The sequence below is a fragment of the Pseudorca crassidens genome, chromosome 9 (genome assembly GCF_039906515.1).
Source record: "Pseudorca crassidens isolate mPseCra1 chromosome 9, mPseCra1.hap1, whole genome shotgun sequence".
Lineage (NCBI taxonomy): Eukaryota > Metazoa > Chordata > Mammalia > Artiodactyla > Delphinidae > Pseudorca > Pseudorca crassidens.
Genome location: NC_090304.1, coordinates 40,846,935 through 40,862,538, shown reverse-complemented (window position 1 = coordinate 40,862,538; position 15,604 = coordinate 40,846,935). Strand labels below are relative to the sequence as shown.

Genomic DNA, 15,604 nt, shown 5'->3' with positions numbered 1-15,604 from the left:
ATATTTGTGCATATGGGATTCCTATTACTTTCCAGGTAGGGGCTGGAAAGTAGATGTATCCAGTTAATCAAGGAGGAGGCTTGGGATCTTGTCTGTGCTTTACGGAAACTATTCTGGCCCCAGAATTGAGGAGCAGGGCTGAGGTCTGGGTGGGCCCCCTCTACCTGACGCACAGTCCTTCTGGGCTGTCCATCCAGGCTTTTCAGGGCCTGAGGGGACAAGGCTGGCTCTGTGAGCCCTGAGGTCTGTTCTGCCTACTTGCTGGGCTCCTTCGTCTGACAGCTGTGAGGGGCCCTTGGGGCCTCCTCCAGGGAGCCAGCGCTCTCTATATTTCATGAGGCTCCGTCCATTCAGCAGGGCTGGGTGGCAGCTTGCTTGGTTTCTTGCATCTCCCCTGGGAATAAGCGTTTTTAAAGTATCTGATCGCTGCAGGAGGCTGGCCGCTGCAGCTATCAGTACTGAAGTATCTCTGATGACTATTGCCACCCATGGGAGACAGGTCACACAGAGGCCCGGAGAGGGAGTGAGGAAGGAGGCCCGTTGTCGTTACTTCACAAAGCTCATTGCATCCCTCCTTTCCACCCCCAGGACCCCACCTCTCCAGCCCTAGGGACTTCGGGGTCCCCTGGGAGATTGTTAATGAACTCCGGCTGCTGGTCTCATTCCCTGAGGCCCATCCACTCCACTGTTCACCATGGGAACTGAAATTCCACTCTGATTATTTCACTCTCCTGCTCAAACACCTTCAGTGGCTCCCATCATCCACAGGATAGAATCTAAAGAATCAGTTCCTTTCGTATATAGGACTATAGAGGCACCTTCCCTCCAGCCCCTGGGAGAGTCCCTAATACCTGCTCCATTTTCTGGTCTCCTTGCTATGGCTCGCGCTGCTCTCCTGACACTGAATGTCCTTGTCCCATCTTCACCTGGCAAAAGCCCGCCCTGCATTTAAGACTCAGCTCCTCTAAGAAGCCTGGCCTATTCCCCAGATGAAAGTGACCATTACTTTTTCTGTATTTCCATGCCACTGGGATAGCTTTCTCTGAACTCTACCACCAGCCCAGAGGGCTCCAGCCTTCTAGAAACACTTGCAGTTCCCTAACCTTACCATGTTCAGGATTCTGTGCCTTTCACATGCCCTTCCCTCTGCCCGCACATACTTCCTTCCCACCCCTTCTCCTTCCCTTATTCCCACATTCTTCTCTCAGCTTTGGGAGCATGTCCTGAGAAACCTTCCATGACCCCTCCCACCACCTCCCATTCTCACCTACTACTGCTTGGAGGCCCAATGGACCTCCCTTAGCATCCTCTTGGCTACCTGTTGTTGTAGTTTTCATGCAGCTTTGGGACTGTTTGTACGCTTGTCTGTCTGGAGAACCTGATGAGCATGGAGCTGGGGGTAGGGAGGGAGGCTGCCCAGGGGTACCAACAGACAGGGAGGATTGCAAAAACTCAGGAGAGGCAGGTGGCTTTGTCTCATGGATGTTAGGAAGCAGAGCCCTTTCCACGCAGTGTGTATGTTTGCAAAAGGCCCTCCGACCTTTGTCTCACTGAATTCTCTCAACAGTGTGGTGGAAATAGGTACCTTTGTCTCCGGTTTACCAGTGCGGAAGCTGAAGTTCCTTCATCATTAATCATTAGAGAAATGCAAATCAAAGCTACAATGAGGTATCATCTCACACCAGTCAGAATGGCCATCACCAAAAAATCTAGAAACAATAAATGCTGGAGAGGGTGTGGAGAAAAGGGAACACTCTTGCACTGCTGGTGGGAATGTGAATTGGTACAGCCACTGTGGAGAACAGTATGGAGGTTCCTTAAAAAACTAAAAATAGAACTACCATATGACCTAGCAACCCCACTACTGGGCATATACCCTGAGAAAACTATAATTCAAAAAGAGTCATGTACCAAAATGTTCATTGCAGCTCTATTTCCAATAGCCAGGAGATGGAAACAACCTAAGTGTCCATCATCGGATGAATGGATAAAGAAGATGTGGCACATATATACAATAGAATATTACTCAGCCATAAAAAGAAACAAAATTGAGCTATTTGTAATGAGGTGGATGGACCTAGAGTCTGTCATACAGAGTGAAGTAAGTCAGAAAGAGAAAGACAAATACCGTATGCTAACACATATATATGGAATTTAAGGGAAAAAAATGTCATGAAGAACCTAGGGGTAAGACAGGAATAAAGACACAGACCTACTAGAGAATGGACTTGAGGATATGGGGAGGGGGAAGGGTAAGCTAGGACAAAGTGAGAGAGTGGCATGGACATATATACACTACCAAACGTAAAATAGATAGCTAGTGGGAAGCAGCCGCATAGCACAGGGAGATCAGCTCGGTGCTTTGTGACCACCTGGGGGGGGGATGGGGAGGATGGGAGGGATACGCAAGAGGGAAGAGATATGGGAACATATTTATATGTATAACTGATTCACTTTGTTATAAAGCAGGAACTAACACACCATTGTAAAGCAATTATACTCCAATAAAGATGTAAAAAAAAAAAAGAACTCACCTAGTCAATCAACAAGTGTTAATTGATCTGATTGTTATGTACCAGGCACTGTCAGGAAGGGGGTGGGGTGGTGGGAGTGAGGAGGAGATACAGCGGGAGAGCAGGTCAGACCTAGTGCCCACCCCTGGGATGATCCTCAAGGGAGAAAGACGTTAAGCACTAATTTCACAGTGAATTGTTTATAATTGTGATAAATTCCATGGAGGAGAAATAATGAGGGGGTAGGGTATTGTATGATGAGGGACTTGACTGAATCCCTGGGTCAGTGCCTCTCCTACCCTCCCCCCCACCCCCCTTCCCCAGTTCCCATTCTTCTCTCTATTGCTGCTGCTGGAGCTTAACTGCTTCCCACAATATTTGCTGTTCTGCTCCCGTTGACAGCCCTAATGGATTCTGCAGATTAAACAATCCCAGCCCTGCCTTGAGCTGTACTCGGCTTGGCCCATTAGACAACCAGAAGCCGCCCTTGCTCCTGGTTCTAATTGAATAATTTACTGTAAATAGCCTTCATTTCCTCCAGAGCCCAAGCTGGCTCCTTAGCCAAACGGAGGTGAGCAAGGGCTGCCTCTAATGGGATGCAGGAGCAGAAATGAGCAGTTGTCCCAGCAGGCATTGAATTAAATCAGAGACACTTAAGGCTTCAAGTCTTTCTTGAAAATGAGCCACTCCTGGTGGGGAGACACAGCCAAGAGCCCTGCAGAACCCAGGCTGCCAACTCCGGGGTAGGATTTCCAATGAATTAGGAAGGCCCTTGGGCTGGGGCTGGAGGTGATGGAGTTTCCTCTTTCCTGCTCACTCCTGCAGGTGTCCTTTTCACCTCTCTCGTGGGCAAGGTAGCACCTCTGCCTGAGATATATTTCTCAGCTCTTCCTTCCATGAGGAAGTGTACTCCCACTTTGAGGCTAGCACGTGCCAAGTGCATGATATATTACATTGAATTATATTATATTATATTATATTAATCTATAAGGGAGTTTTATGAGTGATCTCATTTAATGTGCATGAGGCTCCTAGGAGGCCGATATAATCAGAGAAACCACATTCATGAGGGTTGATGCTTTTCCCAAGGTCATGTACTTACCAGGCACAGAATCAGGATTTGAATCCAGATCTACCAGACTCCAAAGTTCAAGTTCATTCTGCAATACCAGGGAGGACAGATGGCATGGGGCAGAGGGGTTACCTTGAATTCATTCTTGGTTTCCTGACATGCTGAGCAGTTTTGGAGGGGTTCTACTCTCTCTGCTCAATAGGTTGAGTCTGGCTTAGGGCAGTGGGAGGGGGCAGCCACCCAGCACGCTTGAAACAGGTCTCTCTACAAAGCTGGTGACACTTTATTTATTTATTTATGTTTAACATCTTTATTGGAGTATAATTGCTTTACAATGGTGTGTTAGTTTCTGCTTTATAATAAAGTAAATCAGCTATACGTATACATATATCCCCGTATCTCCTCCCTCTTGCGTCTCCCTCCCACCCTCCCCATCCCACCCCTCTAGGTGGTCACAAAGCACCGAGCTGATCTCCCTGTGCTATGTGGCTGCTTCCCACTAGCTATCTATTTTCCATTGTGTAGTGTATATATGTCCATGCCGCTCTGTCACTTCGAAAGCTGGTGACACTTTAGGCTTTAGCTGGGACTGTGGCTTCCCATCCCCTGATCCCTTTAGGACCCATAACTCTGTCCTTACGACTCACCAAAGGAACCAGCCAATGAGCAACTGGAGAGATGCCCCCACTGTCTGTGCCCCTCTTCCTCCCACCATTTGGGTGCAGTGTTTGGATGCTTCATTTTTTGAGCACTGTTCTGTCCTCTGGCTGTGTCACTGAGGTCCGACACTTAATGAAGCTGGAGGACTCATGGTTTCGGAGGTGGGAGCAGTGGGAGGCGCTGGTGAGAGGGAAGAGGGCTCATCTGTGTGTGAAGGGTAGGGGCTGGGTGTTGCCCCCATGGAATGGAGTCAGGCTTCCAGTTAGCAAATGCTGGACCTGTGTCACTTTTGTTGCGCTTATCACCTTCACCTGCTCCAGCACCTCATCTCCCCTCTGATCATAAAACCTGGATACCAGCCCTCTGTCACCTACTAGCTGTGTGATCTGGGGCAGTGCACGTAGTTCCCCTGAATTTCAGAGGTCTCATCTGCAACAAGGGGATGATGATAGTACTAAATGAGTTAATACTATATGAAGCATTTAGAACAGTGCCTGGCACATAGTACACACTCAAAAGATATTAGCAATTATTATTCTTTGCACTTCTATAACATCAGCCAGATTAGCTCTTGATAGTCCCTATCTCACCTTCCAGATTTTCTGTCTTACCTGTTCCCCATACCCAGTAAATATGAGCTGTGGCTCCTCTGAGAGCTAATCTGATTCACAATCCCAGCTTCAACCATGTAGGTGCACAGTCCCACACTGAGAAAGATGGGGTTTCAGACATCCGGGAGTTTGTCCCATTGAGGGAAAGAGGCATAAATAATACAGTCTGTGCATAGGGCAGTGATACACGTGCAGCCCAGATGTCCCCAGGAAGGCTCTCCAGCCTCTGGGAACACGTGCCATCACATGACCCAAGGTTTTGTTAGCAGGCAGCCTCCACTGGCCTAACTGCTGGGAAGCTGTGGATGACATGGAGGAATGAGGACATCTCAGCCGGATGTTTTAACAAAATCAAGATATATTAGGTTTATTGCATCCCCCTCAGCTGAGAGCCCAGCGGTTGCTAATGAAAAGGAAGAAATTGTTTGAGCGTGATTTGTTCCATCTGGGTTCTAGCCGGCTTCTCCCTGACGGGCTCATAGGCCAGTGATTAGGAATCTGTTCTAGAATTTCGTGGTCACCAAGATGTGTTTCTGGAATCTACCTCTTGGAAAATCAGAATATTCTCCTGCATTCAGGAACCCTTTCTCAGGGTCCCTCAGATACGACTTGATCAGATCCAGGAGGTCCTCCAGTATTCTAGGGTGTGCTCACAGAATCCTAACTTGTTCACACTTTAAAGGGCCTTGGAACTTCCTGTGTCCTTAAACTTTCCTTACTGTCACTTGCCTCAACCTTTTTGCTCTGCCCTCTTTCTTCTCCATGATGAAGATGGAGCTAAAATAAGATCTGCTTGCTCACTGAACTCTGATCACATCAAAGCGTTCACTCTGAGAGGGTGGTATTTCCCTTTTTGGTTCTTTCATCAGACTCATTGAAAACGGAACAAATACCTCATCTTGTTGTTTCTAGCTTTTTTCTTTTGTGCCATTCTCTTCAGGCTGCTTACTCACTGGGTTCCAAAAATATACCTTCTCAATAATGAAAATAATGAAAGTAATAAAACTAATTATACTCCTGATGATAAAGAGGCCTCGTGGAGCACTGTTATTGTGCTAGGTGCTTTTTATGCTGTATCTAATTTTATGCATCTCCCCTGGCAAAGCTGACCACAGGACTGAACACAGCGCAGACTCTCAGGACATAATAATAACTATTTATTTAGCTCTCAATCTCGCCTGACACTTCTGCATTCCTGATCTTATGTCATTGTTATAATAGCCCTGTAAAACAGATACTATTATTCTCAGTTGCAGATGAAGAATTAGGGCTCAACATAAATGTATTAAAATTTCATTCCACTCATTATTTCTATAGACATATCTAGTGTTTGCTAAGTGCCCAGCCCTTGAAACCAAGTGGTCCCTGCCATTCAGGGTCTCACAGTCTAGTGGCGTCTGCAGAACAGGGAACAGGCAGTGACAGTGAGTCTCTGGAATGATCTAAAGCCCTAGTTTATTCTGGGCTTCTTCCTCCCTGTACTTTTCAGATTCACATTTTTTGTCTTTTGTTCCAAGCATCACAAGGGGTACTTTATGTCCAGCCACATCACTGTTAATTAAAGTCCTCCTCCGTTCTTTTCTCATAAGGGTCACTTTTAATCATAATGTAAGAGTTTAGTTTTTCTGGGCTTGAATTGCTGCCCTCCTCAGCTGTATCCTCCCACAAGTTCAGACTTGTGTTTTCTCTGAATGTCTTGAAATCTGCTGTCCTCAAGCTCAGGATATGACAAGTGACAGACAACCATCTCTTGACTATTGCTTTACCCAGGCAAAGGTGACAGAATCTCCATTTTCCCCAAGGAGGGCTTCTTCACTGGCTTGGAGAAAGAGGTGGCAGAGAGGGAAGAATGGAGATGGGATTTCGAGGCAGGAGACAAACAGGTGGGCAGCTGATTGTATGGAGGAAGAAGAACACTGTTGTCTTGGTCTAACCTAGGAGGCACAGGCAAGCCAAGTGGGTGCTCAGTGCTGGGATTGGAGGCCCCGGAACCTGGATTGCCTTTATCAGTTAGGCTGCTTTTGGGTATACTAAACCAAAATCCTCACTTAGACAAGAAGTTTATACTTTACATACTAGGAAGCCCAGAGATGGGCCAGACTCAGCACTGGTTGATTGAGTGGCTCAGTGATCAAGAATGCAGGTGTTTTTCCTCTGGTGCCTTCTTTCTTCTCCAGCTGGGTCCCCTTTTGATTGCAAGATGGTCTCTAGCAGCAATGGAGCGATGTGCTTCCTTGTTCAGGTCCAATGGGAGAGATACTACCTCATCTTGTGTCTGGCTTGCAGTTAAGGACAAAGTTAACTTTTCCTAGAAGCAATTCTGTCATGGCTCATTGGCTTTAATTGAGTCACATGCCTATTCCTAAACCAATTTCTGGCAGTTTGCGTGAAATTACATCATCTAAAGTGGAATGGATTTGGGGAAGCAACCACCATGCCTATTACAGGGTCACATTTCCCAGGCATAAGCAAAGTGAGGAACCTAGTACTGTCACAGTATATATTGATAGTAAGGGAATTAGCACAGAGAGTTGCCAGATTTAGCTAATAATACAGGATGCCCAGTAAAATGTGAATTTCAGGTAAACTCTAAACGTTTTAAGTATAAGTATGTCCTATGCAATATTTGCTAGTCTATGTGTCTCAATATTTGGTGCAAAGCAAAATGCGTTAGGTACGTTTTGGGCCATGAGACATAAGAAAAGATTCTAGGGGTTCATAGTGGGCTCTAGGGGCTTAGAATCAAGATCGGAGCTGAGTACTGCATTGCTTGTGTGAGGATAGTGGAGTATAAACTGGTTGAAACAGCAGAGGAGGGCCAGGGGGCCTTCCCTCCACACCTGAGATGAATCCCTGTGGCCAGGATTTGGGAGAGAAAATGATTGCGCCTCCTCACTCGGGCGGCCCTCGTTGACCCCACTCTGCCTTCTCTCTCCAGGGCCCCGACCGCTGTGGGCAGGCTTTGCTGCAGATTGGCGTCAACATGATGGCGCTGCCTGGAGGCCGCCACCTGGACTCCATCCCCCTGCCGGGTCAGCGGTAAGTCCCACTGCTGTGTCTCAGGGCAAGGCCTGCCCCATCTGGACTCTGGCTGAGGCCAAGCCCCAGGATCCTGAGGTTTGCAGGTGGCCCCTTCTGTCTGTGCACTGTGCTGGGGAGGAGGCTTAGGACGAGGTATCGGGGATGCCACAGTCACTCCGCAAATACAAATGGAACTGGGCCCTGGGGCACTGAGGAGTCAGCCACATCCTGCCCCAAGGAGCTAGTTTAAGATTCAGGCAGACAATGAAGCAAAGTGTCAAGTGAAGTGTGCTGCTAAGATAGGGGACCCCAGAGGCAGCTGTGGATCCCGCCAGGGCCAGGAGGCTGGAGCCACTGGGGGAAGTGGCCTCTCTGAGCCTCTTGGAAGAGGTCAGCCTACCATTAGGTGGCTTTCTCTCAGAGCACCAGGGACAGGAGTGGGCACAGAGCTGATCCTTGGGAAGCACTTGTTGCCCTGAGCGGCAGTGTGGGGAGCGTGGGGGAGGAGTACACTGAGCAGCAGGTGAGGCCCGGATGATGAGCTGGGAAGGAAAGACCTGAGGCTCTAGAGCTGCCTTCACACAGGTGAAAGGGATGGGGAAGCAGGTGTAGATCTGACATGACTTGTCCTGGAGGCCTGAGACAGAAGCAAAGGTGGAGGCACCATGGCAGCAAATCTGTGATGACCAACTGTCCCGGTTTGCCTGGGACTGTCCTGATTTTGGCTCTGAGATTCCTGTGTGCCTGGAAACTCCTCGGTCCTGGGCAAACTGGGATGGTTGGTCACTCTAATGCAGGTTTGATCTATGGAGGAACTTTGCAGTTTGAGTGCTCAAGGCTCAAACTTAGCCCTTCATTCCTTGCTCAGACATTTTGACGGGGATGTTTCGAGGCAGCAGAATCCAAGTAGCACTTGCAGGGCCGTTAAATCGTTGTTTTGTTCTGTAGTATTTTGCTTTAAATATATACGGTACCACTACCATCTAATCTCTACTAACCCCTCACCTGAATTGCAGGGGGTTTCAACTCATTTACATCATGCATTTCTATATTGTTTGTTTGATTTTTGAGTATTATTTTATAATCAGAAAAGAGTGGAACCGTTCTAGATGAAGAGGAATCTTAGTCTTTCCATCACCTGTCCTGCCCAGGTAGTAGGTTGGAAACTGTGTATCCAGATGGGCAGCAGCAGCTGTGGCAATAGGGCTTTGGGACACCTCCACAGAACTCATGGGTGTTGGGATGGTCAGACCAGAGGCTGTGCTGGGGGCTGGGGAAGCTGTCATCACAGGGCTGTTTAGGACGGTGGTTAGGAGTTGGGACCCACTCCACCCAAACTTGATTCTTGGTTCCGCTACTTATTAGCTGTGACCTCGGGCTTCAGTTTATTGATCTATGAAATGGAGATATTTATACTTACCTCATTGGGTTGTGATGAGACTTTATAAAGATGTATAAAGATATATAAATCACCTGCCTGAAACATAGAAACTGCTCAATCAACGTTAACTTCTTCTTTAAATAAAGAGTAAGTACTGCTCAGTCAACGTTAACATCTTTAAATAAAGAGTATGTCCCCGGACTAGAGAATACGGAGCCAAGGTAGATCACATCCTGGCACTCTTTCAGCCCCTGGGAACCACTGATCTCTCTCTTCCAAGCTCCTCAGAATTTTTAAAGATAAAAGAAAGTTAAATTACATAAAAATGATTTAGGAATCAGATCACTATGCTTTTCGAGTCAGTCACGACAGGTTTTCTAACTTATATTGTACAGTAAATACCTTGGGAGGAAAACAGCAGACTAATATGGTTCCACAAACACTGCAACCTGCAAAAATGTTTGTTTAGAATGTCTTCAACCTTACAGTTCTGTTAGAGCAGGGCAGGCTGCAGAGAGAAGGTGGTATTTCCTTTCATATAGTCATAGCTTGGCATTGCCAGGGCAGACCTCCCCAGGATATTGGGGGAATCGAATCCTGTTAATCCTCTACCACCCTATTAATCGTCTGTGTTCTAGAGGCATGTGCATGAGCTACATTCACAGCGGAGGCTCATGTGTATTTACAGGACGTCAGAGGGGTCCATTTGTCTGATCTGATGCCACGTTATGGGCAGACAATAGCAGCCACCTCTACTTTCCTCTTGCTCCAAGCTGTAGCCTCTCTCGTGGGGAACAGCACCGTGGTTATTGTCTCCAGATAAATAATTAATGCTGGATAATTGACTTTTTGTTGTGTTCCAGTGAGGCTGAATTTCACTCTGGAGTGCCATTGTTCACCTCAATGTACAAAATAAATAAATATGGTCAAGTTGTGTGGGATCATCTCACAGCCTGGGTGAATCCTGTGCGTTAGGCCTTTGGTATTTGAGATCCTTGCAGGTAAATAGCATCAAATAGAGCTTTCCTAGGTGCAGGCTCCTGGAAGAGAACAGAAGGCAGGGAGCCACTGAGTCTGAGGGCAGGGGTTGGGATCCTGAGCTGAATTGGCGTGGGCGACAGGAAGGTGTGTGATAGTTCTCTCAACACTGACTGTGTCTGAATCTCCTGGGAGGTCTTCGTATTTAAAAATAATAAAACAGACAAGCCAAAGCACAAAACCCTCCTCTTGGAAACTGTAATGCGGGAACTCTAAGTGGTTGAAAGCATATAGGCCTTGGAATCAGACTTGGGCTCAAATCCCAGCTCCGCTTCCTATCAGCTGTGTGACTTTGGCTGCCGCCTAAACTGTCCGAGCACCAGCTTTATTGTCTGTAACAGGGTGTCAGTCGTAAGTGCTTTTAAAGGTCATGTAAGTGCTGGGGTCCAGGAAGGAAGATCTCTCTAGGCCTCAGGGTGCCAACCCACACGTCACCAGGCCATCCCTGTAACACTAACACACCCTTCCTCCCTCCCTCCCTCCGCAGTGGAAACCCTCGCAAGCTCAGGTTCAAATACTTCCCTGGGGGTTCAGGGACTTATTGGTGGGATTGCAGGAGACAGGGCCTCAGCACTCTGGGTAGCAGGAGACTGTGGCTGCTGTGTCTCTAGCTGATCTTTGCTTTCTTCTTGCGTCTCTGGGCTCCCCTCTTTGTGTCTGGTACAGTGATTCCCTCCATTGGCTCTGGGCTGGGTGGTAGTGGTGCTGGGACCCAGACATGGTGGTCCGGGTATTGCCACCTGTCTGCCTGCTCCCAGGGTTGTGCTTTCTACCATCGCAGCGTAGCCCTCATCTTCTGCAGGGATCCTGATGGCCCAGTCCTTTGATTGGACCCTCTCTATGGAGAGGTTCCTACAGGGTGGGTTGGAGGCCAGTCTGAGGGATGCACACAGGGCCACATCCAGACATGTCCTCCCTCCCTCCCTCCCTCCCTCCCTCCCTTCCTTCCTTCCTTCCTTCCTTCCTTCCTTCCTTCCTTCCTTCTCTCCTTTCTTCCACTACTTCTCTTACCCACAGATCAAGCTGAGACACTGACATTTTCTCTCTGGTTTCCTGCCAGTGAGGGTGGGAATACTGATGAAAGGACTGGGCTTCACTAACCCCATAACAAAGTTGGCTCACTGTCATCCAGCATTTGCTAAAAGCTGGATGCTTTTACACATAGCAACTCAGTCCTCACGATAGCCCTTGTGTCTACTTATTATTATCTCTCTTTTGCTAATGAGGGAGCCATAGTTTAGGTCCTCTGGGAAGCAGCCATTGAGATGGAGTTGAGATTTCAAGATGGTTATTAGGGAGTGCCTTTGGGATCAACACCTGTGGAAGGGAGAGGAAGGAGGCAGGCCTGGGCAGGGGGAGCTGGGGAGCCGTGATGCCTGCTTGATGATGACTCAGCTGACCTCACAGGGACCTTTGGGATCAGAGTCGTTCACTGGCCAGAGTGGCCAGAACCTTCATATCCCACCTTGATCTGTCGTTGGAGTGTGTGGGCAGGCATGACCTCAGGTGAGGTGCCTCTGAGGCATTATCTGGGGGGGGTCCGCCAGCTGGGGACAACAAGTCCTCCCCTGAGGGGGAATCTGAGAGGCACATACAACGTCCATCCCATGAGGAAATGAGGCTTGAGGAGTTAAGTCACCTACTTGTCCAGGACAGGCTGACAAGGATCAGCGCAGAGATACACGTTCCCAGATGGTGCTCGAACATGAGTGGCAGCCAGCATTCTATCCTGGCTGTCTTTTCCACGATGTTCTTGAGGGCATTGCACAAGCAAATCCTTCACTCATTCAAGTAGTCGTTTATTTACTAGCCTTCCACATAATTTCTCAAAATATGTATTGAGTGCAGATCATGTGCTTTGTATGGGGCTTCTGTGCTTAAGGACATGATTGTGACCAGATACAGCGTGGTCCCTTCCCTTGTGCAACTCACTAATTTATCTCTTGATCAGGCCTGGTTTTGTAGCAAGTATACAACCTGGGGCTTTTATTTGGGGTGTCTCACTGTGAGGGAATCGCTTTCTCACAATGTTTCTGTTCAGCCTGGAATCTGAAACGAGCCAGGGCTGGATGCAGCTGCAGCTAGTGGCAGGCGGCCTCCTGGGTTGCCCCTGGCCTGCTGGCGAGGACCCTCCCAGCTTCCCTGAGCCAGTGGGGCCGTTGCAGCCCAGCCTGTCTCCAAGTAGATAATGGCTTGCATGTGTACACCCTTGGTCTGTGGCTGGTTTTCTGCTGCCGGGCTGCTTTCTGCGCCTGCGGTGAAATGTGCATACTGTAATTGTCAATGGGATAATTGGATATTTGTCTGTTGTTTAAACCAAAACGAAGGCTAATCAAAGCTAGAATCATATTCCCTTCCTTCTCCCATCTCCCAAGAGAAATCCACAGAAACACAGGGCGTGACCTTGTAAAGGCAGAGGGACGATGATTCAATAGATATTTTTAAGAGGAGAGGTTGGATTTAAATTCCCTTATGGTGCCGGGAACTGGGATCATAGAGGTATCCAATGTTGTTGCTGGAAGTTTCCTCAGAGCTCCCTGCATTATAAGATAGGGAAATTGAGGCCCAGAGAGGGAAATGGAGCTGCCATAATACTCTTCAGGCCCTCTCCTGCCCTTTGGGGAGTCCTGCCTTTCCTGGGCTCTGTTTATTAAGTTTATTCTCCCTCCTAGCCTCCAGCAAATTCTGGCAGCTCTGTGTCCTAGCCCCAGTGGAATCTTCTCATTAGCAATGATCTGTAATAGATATCAATTTCATTCATTCACTCATTCATTTGAATGAAATTTACTTGAGACTAAGAACTTACTCTGGGCCAGGCCTTGAGTAGTACTATAATGAGTTATGTAAATGTCATCCTTCCTACTCAGTAATAAATGTCCTGAGGGCCAAAGTCATTTCTGATTCATATTTGTGCTCCTTTGGTTAAAATGCACACAGAATAAACTCAAAAACTGGTTGCTGAATGAATAAATATTTAATAAACGTTTGAAAAATGACTAACAGCTGAGGAGTTTCAGGTGACTGTGAGAAATTCAATTCCATAGCTTGGATTTTGTCCCTTTCTCCAAGACACTCCCCTGTCTGTCTCCAGCAAGCTATTCTCATTCTTTATGGTGGAAAAGTGCCGCTTGGAGGGAAAGGATAAGCTAGAGTTTTACCTTGATTAATTTAAATACTGTTTCTGAATGGAAGTCAAAGATTTAAGTGGTTGAAGGAGTCAGACAGTTGGAGAGACATTTATTTTCTTCTAAAGAGTAGCGATTTAGGGCTTCCCTGGTGGCGCAGTGGTTGAGAGTCCGCCTGCCGATGTAGGGGACACGGATTCGTGCCCCAGTCTGGGAAGATCCCACATGCCGCGGAGCGGCTGGGACCGTGAGCCATGGCCGCTGAGCCTGTGGGTCTGGAGCCTGTGCTCCGCAACGGGAGAGGCCACAGCAGTGAGAGGCCCGCGTACCGCAAAAAAAAAAAAAAGAATAGCGATTCAGAAATATTTTTAATCTTTGGTTTTAATTCATTGGAAAAAAATGTCACTGCAATTTCATCATTAAATGTCTTACAGGAGAGCACACTGTAGTGGGAGCAGCAACCAGGGACCAGAGGCTGGCCTTCCTTCCATCCTGTCTTCCTTCCTCTCTTCCTTCCTTCCCAGCCCTGGCTCTATGCTAACCTGCTGTGTGTTCTCAGACAATCCTTTTCCCTTTCTGAGCCTCAGTTTCTTAATCTGAGAATGAGGAGGTAGGCAAAAGTTTCCCCAGGGACCCTTTTAGCTCTAACTTCTAGAAGTCTGTGAGTGAGTATTGGATCGTCTTCCCTTTTCTGGACAAAAGTAGCCCACTTTAGTGCCTCAGGGATATGAAAGAATCTCATTAACCAAAACAAACAGGGTCTTATTCCTTCCAACGAAAGTCATGAAGAGGTTTAGTGTTGGCCTTGTAGCTGGGATGGAAACTGTAAGACATTTTAGTTTGGGAGCCCCTTCCAGCATCTGAGGGTGTGCCCTGTTCAGGTTTTATGGAAGCCCTGTGGTACAGCCTGGAGAAGTGCTCTTCTCCAGGGGAGGGGGTAGTGCACCCTGCTTTGCTAGGTTATAATATAGATAAATCCATGAAACCTAGCACTCCAACATGCTTCTTGATTTGAAGTTCTTATTTTTGACTGAATTCATTCCACCCCTCTGACTACTCTTAGCAACTTGCCATCTTCCCAACATGTGGTTCCTCGCCTCCACTGTTCTGCACATGCTGTTTCTTCTGTCTGAAATCCTACCATCTTCCAACTCTGCTTCTTCTCCTGGTGAACTTGAAGGCGTCCTTCCAAGCGCTGGCGTGGGAAGCTTTCTCAGATACCCTAGTTTGAGATGAACATCCTTTCTGTGCTCTCAAAATTCTTTCTCCTTACTTCAAAACGCCATAGGGAGCATACTGAACCATAATTGCTTATTTACAGTCATTCATTTATTCATTCAGTAAATGTTTATTGAGTGCCTATGATGTGCCAGGTGCTGTGCTAGGTGGAGAGATTATGTCTCACTGTAATAGAAGGTCCTGCCCTCTTGGAGATCATATTCTTACCATCTCTCCTTTATAATCCCAACACCTAGCCCAATACCTTGGCCCACTGGGGTACTCGGTAAAGTTTGGAGGCCATTACCAAGTGTTCTTGGCATAGAAATATATTCTTACAGAAGGCTCTCCACTTCACACAGCAGGTGGAATAGAATAAGGCAGAGAAATCCAAATTCCATATTTTGAAGGAATAATTAAAGTTTCATTCTGAGTGAAAAGTAGTTAAAATGAACCAACAAGAATGTAGGCAGAGATTTCCTTAAACTAATGACCCCCAATGTTTTGGGGAACTCTGGATGCCAGGCCAGCAAGCTTATCTGGCAATGAGGAACTGGTATCAGCAACTGGGGACCAGGACATGTGTCTGCTGAACTGGGAAGAATTGTTCCCTTTGGCGTCTGAAGGGTCAGACACAGTTACCTTCTCCCAGTGATGGGCTTTGAAGAATGAGGAGGGCAATCTAAGTGGCAAGAGCCGAGGCAGGGACAGTGAAGCGGGTGGGGTGACCCTTCGCAGCCAGAGTCCTGAGAGGGTCCCTCCCCACTCTGCACGGTCTCCCTGGCTTCCCGTTCTGGCAGTACTTCTGGTGCAAACTCGTCAGAGATCTGTGATGATGGGGCCAGTGGGCCAGTAGTTCTGTCCTGAATTTAAATAACACACACCCTACTCTCTCCCCAAAAGAAATAAGGCAAGAGTTTGAAAAATGACTAGGCATACTGTAGTCTTTAAATGATCACCATCTT

General features: G+C 47.5%; 1 protein-coding gene across 2 annotated transcripts in view; it reads left to right on the top strand.

Moving 5' to 3' along the window:
* INSC (INSC spindle orientation adaptor protein) overlaps nt 1–15,604 on the top strand; it is a 123,552-nt gene that overhangs the window by 27,982 nt on the left and 79,966 nt on the right. For both annotated transcript variants that reach the window (XM_067749794.1, XM_067749795.1), the window contains exon 2: nt 7,795–7,895. In XM_067749794.1, the coding sequence (XP_067605895.1) occupies nt 7,795–7,895 (101 nt within the window). The remainder of the gene's footprint in view (nt 1–7,794; nt 7,896–15,604) is intronic.